This window comes from Ammodytes marinus (genome assembly GCF_949987685.1).
Source record: "Ammodytes marinus genome assembly, chromosome: 10".
Lineage (NCBI taxonomy): Eukaryota > Metazoa > Chordata > Actinopteri > Uranoscopiformes > Ammodytidae > Ammodytes > Ammodytes marinus.
The window spans coordinates 31,813,628-31,830,717 of record NC_137214.1 but is presented as its reverse complement, the minus strand read 5'-3'; the positions used below and the strand labels follow the sequence as shown (position 1 = coordinate 31,830,717).

The 17,090-nt window shown below is 39.8% G+C and overlaps 1 protein-coding gene across 9 annotated transcripts in view; it reads left to right on the top strand.

Moving 5' to 3' along the window:
* Window positions 1-17,090, top strand: part of LOC307256516 (scavenger receptor cysteine-rich domain-containing protein DMBT1-like) — a 394,296-nt gene that overhangs the window by 365,267 nt on the left and 11,939 nt on the right. For 8 of the 9 annotated variants that reach the window (XM_080035517.1, XM_080035516.1, XM_080035519.1 and 5 more), the window contains 4 exons: window positions 11,378-11,458; window positions 11,616-11,957; window positions 13,824-14,141; window positions 16,216-16,587. In XM_080035517.1, coding sequence (XP_079891643.1) covers window positions 11,378-11,458; window positions 11,616-11,957; window positions 13,824-14,141; window positions 16,216-16,587 — 1,113 coding nt within the window. The remainder of the gene's footprint in view (window positions 1-11,377; window positions 11,459-11,615; window positions 11,958-13,823; window positions 14,142-16,215; window positions 16,588-17,090) is intronic. The other variant, XM_080035510.1, reaches the window with a different exon arrangement.

Here is a 17,090-nt window from a genome sequence, read left to right as displayed (position 1 = left end):
GCTCCTCACCCTGGTGTGGGGCCTCTTGTCTGCCCGGGTTGGGGTGGCCCCTGTGGCGGCGCTCTCTGCGGCCTTGGACTGCGATCGCTCCCAGTGTGATTGGCCCCCCAAAGGTAGTTTCCTCCAAGCCGCAGGTCTCAGTGCCCAGCCATGTCTCTTTAGTGACAGCTAGTGTGTGTGTGAATGTGAGTATGTGATTTTGTGTGTGTGTGTGTGTACATACACACACACACACACACACATACACACACATTACAAAAGTTATTTAATTCCTTGTCCGTATTTACACTAATTTAACATGAATTTATCTCCTCAGGATCAATGCCAGTGCTTGAACGTCAGCACATCAGAAGAGGTAAGTTCCTGTGTGTGTGTGTGTGTGTGTGTGTGTGTGTGTGTGTGTGTGTGTGTGTATGAGTGTGTATGAGTGTGTATGTATTTGTGTATGTCTCTGTGCATGTCTGTGGGGGTGGGAGGGTTGGGTTCTTTTCATTTTCTTCTCTTGATTTTATTTGCTGTTTTTCTATTACATTGTTGTTGTTTTTAATCTCTGCAACGCACTTTGAGCTACTTCTGTATGAAAAGCGCAATATAAATAAAAATAGATTTGATTTGATTTGATTTGGCATTTCTGCATTTCTAGCACTATGTTGTAGCTCCTATTCAGCATAATTTTTTTCATTTTACATTTTCAAACTTTTTCAAAAATAGATACTCCTTCAGCTATCCAGTTTCAGCCTCCAGCATTCACACACATTTTCTTCTGGAAATGCTTTTTCTAGTTTATTCTTGAAAGTGTGTTCTAATTTTATTCTTTGATAGTCAGATAACATAGTTCTTATTCTCTTCACTATAGGAAATACAATGAGTGCACAAACATTTTTTAAATTGAAAACAAGTGGTATATTTCAAGATGGGAGGTCCATGGGACAATACAAATTACATTTAAAACAATATGTACATGCATGGATATGATATCATAATAAGTTAGTTATGAGGTTAAAAACCAATTGGATGAGAATTGTTTTTGAGGTATTTTGGGCTATGTTGTATACAAAAAAGTGTGAGCAACTTTCACATTAGAAGGGTTAATGAATGTATTTTAGAAAATAAATAGTATACAGAACGGTAGAAAGCAGACACATTTAACAATGACGTAACCATGGTTTACCTATATTGGGGTACATAAAGATATTTAGAGCAAATTGGGTGTATCAGTAAGCTTTTACAAAAATCTGCTTGAAAATAAATGTTCATAAATGATATAAAACATACTTTAAAAAAGAGAATTTTTACTGTCTACACAGTAAAATTGACAGTGTAAATCCAACACTTAAAGAGTCCATTTTATCTCTATTCCAGATAACATATGTTCCCGCCCTACGGAGAGTCAATTATTTGTTAAATTTTCACATTACTCTCTGTAGGCGACAAGACTTTTGTCCTGCCAACATCTGACCTTTCTGTGTTCATTAAATTATCAATATTTCTTCAGTGAAGCAAATTTATTTTAGTTTATTAAACATAATTCTGGAGGGTTTTATCTTTCATATGAGCCATTTCTAAAACCAATGGATTAATTAAAAGTCAGGTTATAAGCTGTTGTTTCTACAAAATGGATAAGCGACAAGACTTTTGTCCAGGACTGTACCTGCTACCACTCACCAGAGCCGGCCCGAGGCATAAGCGAACTAAGCGGCCGCTTAGGGCCCCCGACTGCCTGGGGGGCCCCCTCCAACAAAAAAAAAAAAAAAGAAATTTTTTTTTTTTATTTTTTTTTAGTTTGTGTGTTTGATATTAACATCATATTGTGCAAATGTGAGTGATCATACAAAAAAAGGAATAAAATGTTTTGGTCTAGATAATTAATAGCCTAAAAATGTAATCAGTTCATCTGGGAGGAAATCCGAAATTATCTGATCATGTCACGTTCACATCCATGCACAGTGTATTGAGTTTATTTAAAAACAATTGGAAATGGGGCTGCCCTCAGTTGCCCATGCATTGTGTATAGTCTATAGCCTATTTCAGCCTTGTCTGTGGAAAAAAAGATAAAGTAGCTGGACCAGAGAGTTCTTCTGCTTAGTTCCTCACACTGCATTTAAATGCATTCACTATATTACAGAGAAATATGTCCCGTAAAAGAAAAAGAGCTCCAAGCCCAACCCAGAGGACCCTCCATAATATTTTATTTTATATTAATATATATTGGGGAGAACGGGGTAAGTAGGCACACTTTTTACTCTGCTGAGAATTGCTCATCACCTAAACATCTTTCGATAGTCATTCCTACATTGCATTGAAGCTTAAAGTGCTGGCTTGAAATGTGAACCCCTCAATTTTTCTATCTTATTGTAATAAAGAAGAAATTAATCATCAAAGACACCCTAACACATTGTGACAATCAACCCCATCAAGGGGTCGGTTGTCATACAATATGGGGTTGTTTGTCACAATGTTATCTTAATGGGAATAATCTTGAAAAGAAGGAAAGAAAGTAGAACTAAATTTGAAAATGCAATTGCATTGTCAAGTTGACAAATAGGCCTATATAACTTACAGTAGCCTTGGCAGCTTGTCTAGTTTGGGATGCACTGGGTTGTTTTGATTTTATTGCCCTTTATTCCTTTGCATGCTAGCTGCCTTTTCCTGCTCTATTCTTTCCTTCTCTGGGGTGTCAGTGAGGATACAGCTTGACAATTTATTTCGTTATTGGGTTCCTTTTCTGGCATACCCCCGGACCCCCCTAGGAGGGTCTGAATCTCGCCTGTCAAATATTTTCGCACAGCCGCACAGTGGAGGCACTAGCAGAAAACACTGGGTGTGTGAATGATACTTAACAAAGATCTATAGTTTCAGCAGCACTAACATTGGAGAGGGGCCCCCCTAATCATATTTCGCTTAGGGCCCCCTGAAGGCTTGGGCCGGCTCTGCCACTCACCGTTGACTATTTAAACATTAAACAATGCAGGCATCACTAAATCGTGGCCAGAGAATACAGGTTCTCTATGAAATGAACAGCCCCCTCACTTATTGTCTAAACTAGCAAGGCATTGTGGGAAGATGGGCCGTCTTTTCCATTTTTACATCAGTAAGTCTGTGTTCGATCTCTGTGTCTACTTCTGAAAGCTGAGAAGCCTGAAACACACCAACAGCAACAACACAACACAACACAGAGGCAACCCTGTGGCCGTCACACTCCCATCCATTCTTTAGATCCATAGTCCTGAGTAAGGAATACTGAGATGGGGGCGAAGCTTTCCAGAGGAGGCTTCAGAGTTATTTCTAAGGAACACCTGCCTTCAATCAGTTGTCACTACTCTTGCTGTAGTTCAAATAACTCTGAAAGAGTGCATGTGCCTTAACACTGTACATTTTACACTGTACATTTTAACTCTGAAATGTTACACTTACACTGGGTGATATCTTACTCTAGGCGTGTTGAAGTTACTCTCAGCGTTGTTATATTTACTCTGACAGAGTCCATACAGTGTTTCCCCCACGTTCATTCAGCAGCGGCGCGCCGCCGATGCTGGATTTTCTCCGCCGCTGCTATAAAAATCCTTCTCCTCCGCAGTTTTTTTTGTTTTAGAAAAATAACCTAACAGCGAGTGTGGCAGTTGTTGGAAGTAGTAGCCTACACGGTTGCAAAGTTACATTGATTCTAGCAGCGAGTGAAGCGGAAGAGCGAAGAAAGAAGGAAAGAGAGAGAGAGACAGAGAGAGACCACCAGTGTTAAAAACCCTCTGAGCCCTATTGTAATTTTATTTTATTTTATCTAGGCTATAAACCGTAACCTCCGTGCCGTTTTTCCTCTAGTAGACTGCATTGTGTGTGTGTGTGTGTGCGCGTGTGTGTGCGTGTGTTGTCGCTCTTTTTGGATCACTCATAGCCAGTGATGTCGGTTACTTAGTAACGCGTTACCGACGCGTTACCGACGCGTTACGCGTTACTTAGTAACGCGTTACCGGCATCGGACCTCTTTTTTCAGTAACGAGTAATCTAACGCGTTACTATCTCCAAACCAGTAATCAGATTAAAGTTACTCATCAAAGTCACTGTGCGTTACTTTTTCTGTCATTTTCCTTAGTGAAACATTTTACACAACTGCACAAATGACTGCGATTGCGATTTAATGTAAATAAATGTGCGCGCATGTGTCTCTAAACGCTCCAACTGCTCCAACCGCTCCTCTCGTCTTTTTGGTAGCGCCCCTCGTCTCTGACATGCAGCGTGTGTGTGTGTGTCTGTGTGTGTGTGTGTGTGTAGCATTACGGCCGAGTCTAAGATGAACTGTGGCGCAAAACAAACGTTTCCCCCCCCATGAAATATAGCGTCTACTATGGGGATATTTAGGATTCGGGTACGGTGACGTTGAAGAGATAGAAGTGTTTAAAACTTGGAAACGTATAGTCACGTGGCGACTGGTGGCCGCACACACCCAGTCTATCAACACATGAGACATCGCAGAGAAAAGTCAAATTAATGCATGAGAGTGAAGGGCCAAGCACATTAAGTTTAAAGACACTGCTACTGTCTTTGCACTTTGGAGGAATGCATTTATTGTCATGGGGGATTTTTTTTTTTTTATTACATTTTTCAAACCAGAATTTTTATTATTTTGAAAACAGTATGCCTATAGGCTACTAGCCTACAAGCTTTATTTTATATATTTTCAATGATTCTTAATATGTGCATATTTTAAATTGAGATATATGGGTTTCAAAACCTGTAAAGTAACGTTTAAAGTAACTTGTAATCTAACTTAGTTACTTTTAACATCAAGTAATCAGTAAAGTAACTAAGTTACTATTTCAAGGAGTAACTAGTAATCAGTAATCAGATTACTTTTTCAAAGTAACTGTGGCAACACTGCTCATAGCCTTACAGGAGCTTATATCCAGTCAGGAGCTTGTAGCCTAGGTATTTTCGGGAACTTTGAAAAATTAATCCATACGGTTAGATCCGATGTTGTTCTTTATTGCCATATAAAATCCGTTTTCATCGCGTATTTTAGTTAGGGATTTATGCTAATCGCCTGTAGCATGTGGTCATTAGCATAAATGCAGGGAAAGAGAAAAAGCCTATGGACTTTTTAAAAGAGCATGAATAGTTTCTATTATGTATAACTTATATTTATTTAATAATTCTCTCATCACTTTGTGACTCCCAAGACTAAGAATAAGTGTTTTAAGCAATAACAAGCTTAATCAATTTGCCTTTTTGTGTCATATCAATAAATAATTGTGAGATATTTTTTGCTTTTTTACTGTCTAATTGATAATTTCCTACATTCAAACGACATCACTGCAGCACACATATTCTGATAGTCCAGGTTGTGACCGAAATAAATGATAGCTTTACAGCCATGCATTATAGGGGTGATGAATGCAATCTTAATAAGAAAATAAATTTTATATGTTATTTTATTTTTTTATTTTTTTTAACTCTTTCTGTTATTTGCTTATTTGCTTTTTAGGGAGCCTATTGTTACATCTGGCCAAGGACTGCAGATGGAAACTAGCCTTCTGGCTAAATCTGGCATATTTACAGAAATGTTTATTAATATGCACTGTCCCTGTCAAATAAACAAACAAATAAATAAAATAAATAAAAAAAATCCAGGCGAACCAAAACATCTCAAAAATGGCTTAGGGCTCAGAGGTTAAAGGGCTGGTACAAGCTCTTGAGGGATGCACTGTGCACAATGTATATACATAGTTAAATAATATATATTACATTTGCAGATGAGTCTATAAAGCTGGGTGAAAAAGAAAGGCAGACGGGGACTATGGAGGAGCTGAGGTTAGTAAAGCAAATTAGGGAAGCAAACTTTCAAGCTAATGAGAATTGTCTTTTGGATTTGAATGCATAATGCAAGGTGATATTATTTGAACATTACAAATACATGTATATAGGGTAATTTGAAGGAAACAAATAAGATTTCTAGCATTTCTTACTTGTTGTTTAAGTGCTCAAGTTTATTACAGAAAATACAGGTAGACCAAGTAAGGGAGGAAAGAGAAGTGAGAGAGAAGCAAGGAGAACAAGAGAGAGAGGGTGCAGTGGTAGATCCTGAACAAGGAGAGGAGCAAGGAGAAGAACAAGGAGAGGAGCAAGGAGTGGAGCAAGGGTTGTTTGAGAGTCAGCATCAATGGCCCCCCCACCACCAAATTCCCTTACAGAAGAGCCCTGGAGCTCTTCTTTACAGTTTTTTTCGATTGCTAAACCACAGTGGGCACAACTGGAACGACAAGTGCAAAACTCTAACAACAGTAAGCAGTGCAGCGGTTCATTCGGACCAAACTGTAGCTCATTTTTCATTGATTAAACACAATTTTCAAAACTCTACACACTTATCTCATGGCTTAACCACAGCCTGCACAACACTGTGGATTTCCTTCGCTTTTTTTCAAACACTAACACACTACTGCCACAACTATAAACCACACATTCAAAACAGAATGAATGCCTAGTGCAGTTTCAAACACTGCAGACTATAAGATATCTTGTTTTAGACTTGTTAGTGAACATATACAGTATAAAGGGAAAGCTCAAAAATATATATTTTTTGGGAAATGGACCAATGAAGACAGGTTGTTGGAGGGAGAAGAGTGGCAGTGAGAGTGTGGATGTGTGGAGGAAGACATAGAGCTGTAATGTCTGATGAAATACAGTAACCCTGTTGTAAATCATGGTCTCTCATTGAGAGAGGCAGGGTTGAGAGTGCAACCCAATCTGCAAAAATCTAAAGTTACATCTGTAATACGAATTTTCCAGCAAACAAACAGCTTAGAGTTGCACCCTTACAGTAAATGACAACATTACAGGAATTGATTTCTGCATTACAATTATAGAATATTTACACATAAATACTACATTTGGAAATGTTTTCAATAAAATATACAAAATGTGTATCTAAGCAAACTTTTGATTTTAATTTCTTTTTGTTTTCCTAAAAAAACTGGTATGTTATAAAATAAACAATTTCATGTGAAAGAATTTCACCCTTTCATCAAATAAAATATTAAGTAATTTGTGTGAAATAACTCAAATTATTCAAACTGTAAAGATTAAAAGTTTGTAATGTATGTATTGGGGTTTGATGCTAGTGTTTGTACTCTGAGCAGGTTCTGAGTGACAGTGTGTGTTATCTCAGTGAGGACAATTCATAGTGTTTGCTGCACTGAGGCTATTTTGCAGGTGAAGTGAACTGTTCAGCTCCAGTGACTGTTGGTAGTGCAGACTGTAGTTAGAGTTTTGCACATTGAGCTACAGTTGTGCCCACTGTGGGTTAGCAATCGGAAAAAACTGTAAAAAGCCCAGGAGAATTAAATGCTCCCAGGCTGGATGTAGCCTTTGTGGATGAGCAAAAACTTCACAGTTCTCCGTCTGTTGTCTTCTTTGTCCTCATCCTCCTGCAACTCTCTCTCCTCCTCTTCCCCTGACTCTCAATGTCTCACAAAGGAGCTCAGCTCACCTGAGGTCTATTTGTAGTGCTAAGGCTCACACTGATTGGTATTCAATTAGCTTTATTTTTCATGTGTGTGAGTCTGTGTTCTTTTCAAATTTTAGTTGTAGTTTGTAATTTAAAAAGTTATATTTTGCCCATTTTTGCAGGAGATTTCATTTTTGAACAATGTGTCTTATGTAGAAAACAGTGTGTAGTGTTTTGAAAGAAGTGTGTTGGAGAATTTCAAACACAGTGCAAAGCACTTAATAGGGTTGGTGCTTTTGTTTAGGGCATGGTTACAAAAGTCAGAGGTTGTGATGCTTTGGACATAGCAACCACTTTTAGTATTTAAGCATTAGGAAAAAATCTGTAAATAAATTGTGCAAATTATTTATGCGTTGTGGCATTTTTTGTTTAAATATTAATTTCTATACAAAAATTTCAAAATCTGTAAATGAAGACACAAAGGGCAAAGTTACAACACCAATAATCCTATCTACAGTAATACACAGGACTGTTTGAATAGGATTTAAGTGCATATTCTCGTCTCAAAGTGCACCAGATTTGTGTATTCCAATGTAAAGGGTACAAAAAAAATTTGGCCGGGGGGGACATGCCCCGTTCGGGGACCACAGCACCGCTGCTGAAAAAAATCCTGCGGGAAACACTGCCATATATATTGACAATGCCTTTTTAACACTAGCGAATTTACTGTCTAGACTGTTTGACAGGACTGTGCGGGAGTGGCCATATCAAACTCCATGGCAACCGTCATTGTTTTTATATAATGTCTGGGCACAGAACTGCCGTGATTGTTTCAAAATGCTTATTATGTAAAAAGAACTAGAGCATAGCTCCGAATATCTGTTTTTGACTCCTTTGGATTTCTCCATGTAGGTGTATTTACAACCGGCCCATGCCAGGTCCGTGACGTTTTCCTGCGGTGGCACACAGTGCCCTTCTGGTCAGGACTGCCTCCTGGTGGACGGCACATCTCACTGCATGGACCCGTGTGATCACTACACGCCGATAGACGACGCCTGGAGAGCCACAGACAACAGGGAGAGAAGTCACTGCGACCAATCAGAGATGGGTGGCCCGGTCTGGCAGGGTTGGTACCGTCTGTTCCTCGGTAACAGCAGCGTTCAGATGCCAGAGAGATGCACTGAGTTTGTCACGTGTGGAGCTTCTGGTGGTACACTATGGCTGAAGACGCCCCACCCGCTGCCCTCTGAAGGCATCATAGAGGCCCAGGTTTGTGGCAGCGCGTCGGGTGCTCGCCCTTATACTACTAAATGCTGCTTCTACGAGACCAACCCAATCCATGTGAAAGTCTGCCCAAGAAACTACTACGTCTACAAGTTCATAAAGCTCACTGGCTTCTGTCAAACATACTGTGCAGGTAAGCAACAAGTTCCTTCTATGCGTCACACTGTGGTATCAACGTTGAGCAAAATGCTAAGATCAAGATCTAGAGGCTTCAGCTGCTTAAGCACAAACTTATAGGTCAAGTTCTTCAGACTGACAGTGAGTGGAATCCTTATTGCATCAGGAGATGTTCATGTCTTAAAGAGACCCTTTGATTAGTTTTGACTTTTATCACCTATAAACGTTGTTATAATGATTTATAGTCATGCTTAACCATACTAGCTTATCAAATAATTACGTACATGTATTTCGACGTATTCCCTGCTGGCCGTTTGGGCTTGTTGTGCAGAGCACTAAACACTAGGGCAAGCCAGTGGAGAATTCACTTGTTCAAATTTCCTGGTAGAATGAGATCACGATGCCGGATGTTTACATGTATGTTAATGCTGCCAGCTTCCTGCTCAAGTCTGCCTCGCGCCTCCCGCCACTGAAATTGTTCCGGAAGGAAGGTAGCCAATCACAATGGAGCGGGGTTTGCAGGAGGGAGGGGGGAGAGGCGGAGAAGCACAGAGCCGTGTGTAGAGACTAGGGCTGTGTCAAAAAATCGAAATATCGATATATCGCGATACTTAGTTTCGCGATATCAGTATCGATTTTTATATCAACATTTTTTTTTTTTATTGTTTTTTTTATGATTTTTTTTTATTTAATTTTTTTGCTTTTCAAGGCTTTATTGACAGTGCAGAGATACATATATGAAATGGGGCAGAGAGGGAATGAAATGCAGAGAACAATCACGGGTCAGATTCAAACCCATGTCTGCTGTCAGGCCTGAGCCTCTATGATACTGACTATTGAAGTTAGATCAGTTTTGTTTATAAGAATACTTAAGATTCACTGTGTCACAAAAGCACACTGATGTGTTTTCATTTTCATTCTGTCCTGTACAGTTAGTACAAGAGTGAATTGGATTTGTTATTTTGATGTTATGGCAGGTGCAGCAGTGTTTGATAATTTGCCAAAACCAAAAAAAAAGGAAGAAAAATAGTAAAGAAAGTTGTGAATGAAATAGTTTTGACTTCATGTGTCTGTGCAATTATCACTACCGTACTTTTCGGACTATAGCGGCGACTTTTTCCCCATTTTTCGACCCTGTTATTACACAGCACAGTATATGTTCTGTAGCTACTAGGGATGGGTGTTAGTAATCGACTCCTCGTTTCAAATGAACTCGATTGGTGGATGAGGAAAATATATATATTTTTTTTTAGTGTCTTTTGATTTGCGATGGCAGCTAATACTACACAGCAAAGTGCGGCGTGGAGGTTTTTAAAAAAAACAACGTAAAATGAGACCAAGTGAAATGTACACTAGTTTGTATTATTAAAAATTTTTACGCCAATATTTTCCCTTTTTCTGCAAATTAATATCGGCTCCAAATATCGGTTATCGGCCCCCTTGACTACCGATAATCGGTATCGGCCCTGAAAAAACCATATCGGTCGATCCCTAGTTGAGTCAAACAGCAACTGCAAAAAACTGCCACCTCCGTACCACCGCAGCACAGCCTGTGGTCTCCACGGCACCGCGGAGCTGAACATGGTCTCTCCTTTCGCCAACAACAGTTAAGAAGCCTTGGGAATATGGGGATGAGATTCAAAAACCGACCGGTGTAACGTTCCGTTAATGAGGAATTAGTCGCGGTAATTATTCACGGACACGGAGTGAGCTTTACGCGGTTGGATATACAACTACTAAGTCTACTGCTTTGGTGAGTTATTTATATATATTTCAATTGTAGGACAATCATTTTATATTAGCTGCTGCCCTTCTTATTTTAAATAGTGACTTAGGCTATTTTTTTTGTTACAACTACAGCCCATGCTTTTTTTCTTGAATACGTTATGCAAATATGCAACTTGTTTATTGAAATTTTAATAAATGGGAGCTTCCTCAAGCAGCCATCTCTTTCCCGACAATCCCTCTGTGCACAAACTCTTACATATGTTAATTAAACATTACAACACCTGCGGCTTATAGTCCAGTGCGCCTTATAGTGCGGAATTTACGGTATATTGTGCTGTTATGTTTGACAAGGCAACTTGTTTATGGAATATCGCAATATATCATGATATCAAGATACGCAATATATCGTGATATATCGTATCGTGACCATTGTATCGTGATACGTATCGTATCGCGAAGTCCTTGATGATACCCAGCCCTAGTAGAGACAGACTGCTGTGCTCGCTCGGGTAAGCAGAAGAGTGTCGCGAAAATCTACATGGTTTTTTGTGATGTGATTCGTGTCAGGTTGCTCTATAGCAGTTTTTAACAAGAAATTAAGACCAGAAAAGTAGCATAATAGGAGATCTTTAAGGATAATTCAGACCTTTGGTACCATCAGATTCTAGCCTGGTCCTACCAGACCATCATACTTCATTTCATTTGTACATAAGGTCTGGGATCGCTCAATTGACAAACTCACTTGGAGGCGGGTGTCCGTATTTCCATCAGATTTTCTTGTGGACTCATTTGTTGTGTACTCCTCATCAGATGTCAACACCCTGGTGTGTAATAACTGCACTGAAGCTCAGACCTGTGTGAGCGATGACAAGATCAACTGGAGGTGTGAAGGTGAGTCTGAGTGAAACATCCACCATTCCACATGATTTACCTTGATGGTTTTGACACACAAAGAGTTTTGTGTATATTTAATTAACCATTTAAAATATTTGTATAAAACCTGCTTTTGCATGACGGTTGAAAGAGATTTTGCTTTGACTTCTAACAGAAATTAGCTCACCTGCTCCAACACCAAGTTTGTCAGTGAGGCTGATCGGCTCCGGCAGTAGCTGCTCTGGCAGAGTGGAAGTCTTCCATAACGGCCAGTGGGGGACAGTGTGTGACCGCGGCTTGGACAAGAGTGAGGCTGAAGTGGTCTGTAGACAGGTTGGCTGTGGCAGGGCTCTGGAGGCTCATGGACGTGCACACTTTGGACAGGGAAATGGACATATCTGGCTAGCTGATCTTTATTGTTCAGGAAATGAGTCATCGCTAACAGACTGTGCACATCCGGGACTAGGCAACACACAGACCTGTGGACATGAGGAAGACGCTGGTGTTATTTGTGAAGGTAAATGTCTATACATAGGGGAGAGTGGGGTGAAGTGAGCTAAAATTATTTAACAGTGAAATGTACAGATTTCCCATTAATTCAGGATGTTTCCTATCAATGGAAATGATCAGAATGTATTCAGGGTGAAGGGCAGTGAAAAAAATGTCTTGTGTCTCACTTTACCCCAGCTTAGGGGTAAACTGAGACAGGCCTCCGGCCTGCATTGTCTCTATTCAAACTAGTCTCCTTGCTACCTTAAATATAATGGATTCATTAAAAGAAGGCACAAACACTGTCTCACTTTACCCCACAGCATTTGTCTCACTTCACCCCACCGCCACAATTTGAGAAAAAACTACCTCTCTTAGCAATTCAGGCTAATTTTCAGTTAGCATCATCACATGGTTTCATATGTTGGTAGTTCATCAACATGTATGATTTAAGTTTTTCTACCTGAATTAATTTGCTTTGGCACAACAGTTGATTAAGTTGACAGCAAGAAAATGTACTTTTACAAGCAAAAACATTTTTTTGTGAAAAAAACATTCTTACAACAGCACAATGAGGTCATCTCCCTCATGGCCAAGGGGAAATGAGAGGCGCTTGAAAACATAATGCTCACATGACCAAAAATGTGTTCCGTTACCTAGATACAGGGGGTGTCTCATATTACCCTATGCCTCACATTAGCTCAATCTCCCCTATCATCATCATCATCATCATCAACCTTTATTTAAACAGGCAAAAATTGCTAAGAACAATGTCTTATTTAAGCAATGGCCCTACAGTAAGCACAGTGCAGTTGATTTTCATCACATATGACCTGAGAAAGTATCAAAGCACTAATTTGATATCTTCGGCATTGTAAGTGTGTTAACTTGTGAAAATGGGAGAGATGTTGCTGTAGCAGAAGTCAGCATTGTACTGTTGCAGAAAAAAACTGTTTTTCCACCAAATATATGAATGCTTGCCTAAAACCTAAATATCGGTTCAATTGTATGCTAAACTGAGATTGTTTCCACAGCTTTATTTTGAAACCAGATAGCCTTTTATTTTTGCTTTTTTTCCAGCTGCTCGACTCAGAGCTACTGCGGATTACTCAAGAGACAAGAAAACAAAAACTAAAATTTGTCTGGCTGCAAACTCAAGCTGTAGGAAAAAAATCTCAGTTTAGCTTGCAATTGAACAGAAATTTAGGTTTTAGGTTAGCATTTATATATGTTTGTTTTTTTAAGATATTTTTTGGGGCATTTTTATGCTTTATTGATAGAAGAGACAGAGGTGAAATGGGGCAGAGGGGAGTGACATGCAGAGAACAACCGCGGGCTGGAATCGAACCCGGGTCCTCTGCTGGGCCAAGGCCCGGGGGGGACGCCCTCCCAAGGCAAAGTGCCTTTAACAGCAATGCAGTATCAAAAACTGAAGAAAATGTCATGACTCACGGCTTGGCAGTCTCTCCTCCTTCTCTATATGTGTTTTTCTCTTGTCTGTCTCTGTTGGCATGTGGGCGTGGCAGCACTCCTGGGCTGATTGCCCAAAGGTGTGAGCTAAGGGCGCCCCCTAGCATTTATATACGTGGTGAAAAAACATTTTTCTTCTGACCCCCTCTGCAACAGTACAATGCTGACTTCTGCTACAGTAACCTCCCCCCTAAACTCTTTATAATGACTGTGCTGATCACCATCTCCATAAGTTAACAGACTAACTATGCCAAAGTACTCCATTCAACCCTACTTCAAAAATTAACTATCCCTTAAGTACTGTCGAACTGATGCAATTGATCATTTTGCTTATTGCTGGTAAAATCAAAATCTGCTTTTGCATGTCGGTTGAAAGAGATTTTGCTTTGACTTCAAACTTAAATTGTCTCACCTGCTCCAACAGCACCAAGTTCTACAGTGAGGCTGGTCGGCTCCAACAGTAGCTGCTCTGGCAGAGTGGAAGTCCTCCATGACGGCCAGTGGGGGACAGTGTGTGACGACCACTGGGACCTGAGTGATGCTGAAGTGGTCTGTAGACAGGTTGGCTGTGGCAGGGCTCTGTATGCTCTACAAGAAGCACGTCATGGACAGGGAAGTGGACCAATCTGGCTAGATGATGTTCATTGTTCAGGAACTGAGTCATCACTAACATACTGTAGACATCGGGGACTAGGCAGACACAACTGTGTACATCGTGAAGACGCCGGTGTTATTTGTGAAGGTAAATGTCTATACATAGGGGAGAGTGGGGTGAAGTGAGCTAAAATGATTTATCAGTCAAATTACACATTTCACATTAATTCGGGATGTTTCCTATAATATATATTATATAATATTCCAGTGTGATAAGGACATATACATTTAAGGCATTACTTTTTGTTGAGGCCATTTTTTAATGGTCTCAACAAAAAGTTAAATAACTTAAATAAAATTATTTATTTAAGTTATTTATTGGAGAATTGCAGCAGTATTCTTTTTATAGCCTATTTGTTATGCATTTTATTTGTATGTTAGCTAGTTACTGACAGCTAATACTGTTCATTATCCCTTAACTATGAACCGTACCGTACCGTACTGTACCGTACCGTGACTTCGAAACCGAGGTACGTACCGAACCTTGACTTAAGTGTACTGTTACACCCCTACTCAAGAGACAAGAAAACAAAAACTAATATCTGTCTGGCTGAAAACTCAAGCTGTAGAAAAAAAATCTCAGTTTAGCTTGCAATTGAACAGAAAGTTAGGTTTTAGGTTAGCATTTATATATGAGGTGGAAAAACTTTTTCCCTCTGCAACAGTACAATGCTGAGCTAAAATGATTTATCAGTCAAATTCACACATTTCCCATTAATTCAGGATGTTTCCTATCAATGGAAATTATCAGAATGTATTCAGGATGAAGGGCAGTGAAAATATGATTGTTTAAAAAAAGTTGTCTTGTGTCTCACTTTACCCCAGCTTAGGGGTAAACTGAGACAGTTTAGGGGTAAACTGAGACAGGCCTCTGGCCTGCATTGTCTCTATTCAAACTAGTTTCCTTGCTACCTTAAATATAATGGATTCATTAAAAGAAGGCACAAACACTGTCTCACTTTACCCCACAGTATTTGTCTCACTTTACCCCACCGCCACAATTTGAGAAAAAACTACGTCTCTTAGCAATTCAGGCTACTCTTCAGTTAGCATCATCACATGGTTTCTTATGTTGGTAGTTCATCAACCTGTATGATTTAAGTTTTTCTACCTTAATCAATTTGCTTTGGCACAACAGTTGATTAAGTTGACAGCATGAAAATGTACTTTTACAAGCAAAAACTATTTTTTGTGAAAAAAACATGCTTACAACATCACCATGAGGTCCTCTCCCTCATGGCCAAGGGGAAATGGGAGGGTCTTGAAAACATAATGCTCACATGACCATAAATGTGTTCCGTTACCTAGATACAGGGGGTGTCTCACATTACCCAATGTCTCACATTAGCTTGTTCTCCCCTACAGTAAGCACAGTGCAGTTGGTTTTCATCACATATGACCTGAGAAAGTATCAAAGCACTAATTTGATATCTTACAGAATGGTTGTATTTGTGTCCAACAAAAACCTACTTTTTCCTCTCAAGTAGCCTTCTTTGAGTTCAGAGCGGAGATTCGGCTCTTTTCTTCATAGACTGCATATAAAAGTGTTGTAGGCCTACCTTCAACTGTCTTACCTTCAAACTCCTCCAACTCAGTCTTGTATAGTTAAAAAAACTCTGTCAGCTGCTGCTGCATCAGACGGTGTGCAGTCGGGCTCGGAGTCCGAGTCGGCACCGTGCGCATCAACAGTCATTCAAAGCAGCGGTAGTAATCACACAACCAGACGGTGGAGAAAGTCCCGTCAGTTAAAAATAGTGATCCAGTTTTCAAATCCACATTAAAATCGGAAGGATATAGAGCTAATTTGCTTTTAAAAAAGTCGCTAACGGTGTCAAATATGTTGTGTTCAGGTCGGCTCGGTAATATTAGGCAAATGTCTATAAAAGGTCATCATGATGTGTTCAAATGTAACACAACAATTTTTTTTAGTTTTCCTTGAGAAACTTGAATAATATGGTTTTGGTGAAACACTTGTTTTCCCAGCAATATACAATAGATAGTAAATATGGATTTATGACCTGTTTAACGTCCTATCTTGAACTCTGATCATCTTATAGGCAATTAAAGCAATAATACCAGTTCTCTTTCAACAAAATAATAGAAAATTATTGATAGTGGTATCGATAAGGACTAAAATCTCTTATTGCTTTGACTTCAAACAGAAATTAGCTCATCAGTTTCTACAACCACACCTGTTCCAACACCACCTGCTCCAACACCACCAAGTTCTCCAGTGAGGCTGGTCAACTCCAGCAGTAACTGCTCTGGCAGAGTGGAAGTCTTCCATAACGGCCAGTGGGGGACAGTGTGTGACAACGTCTGGGACCTGAGTGATGCTGAAGTGGTCTGTAGACAGGTTGGCTGTGGCAGGGCTCTGGAGGCTCCACAAGGCGCACGTCATGGACAGGGAAGTGGACCAATCTGGCTAGATAGTTTTCAGTGTTCAGGAACTGAGTCATCACTAACAGACTGTCTTCTGGCAAAAGGCACACCCTACTGTGAACATCATCAAGACGCTGGTGTTATTTGTGAAGGTAAATGTCTATACATAGGGGAGAGTGGGGTAAAGTGAGCTCAAATGATTTATCAGTCAAATTTACACATTTACATTAATTCAGGATGTTTCCTATCAATGGAAATTATCAAAATGTATTCAGGATGAAGGGCAGTGAAAATATGATTGTTTAAAAAAAAGTTGTCTTGTGTCTAACTTTACCCCAGCTTAGGGGTAAACTGAGACAGGCCTCTGGGGAAATGAGAGAGGCTTGAAAACATAATGCTCACATGACCAAAAATGTGTTCCGTTACCTAGATACAGGGGGTGTCTCACATTACCCTATGTCTCACATTAGCTCGTTCTCCCCTACAGTAAGCACAGTGCAGTTGATTTTCATCACATATGACCTGAGAAAGTATCAAAGCACTAATTTGATATCTTCGGCATTGTAAGTGTGTTAACTTGTGAAAATGGGAGAGATGTTGCTGTAGCAGAAGTCAGCATTGTACTGTTGCAGAGGGGGCAAGTCCTCTGCTGGGC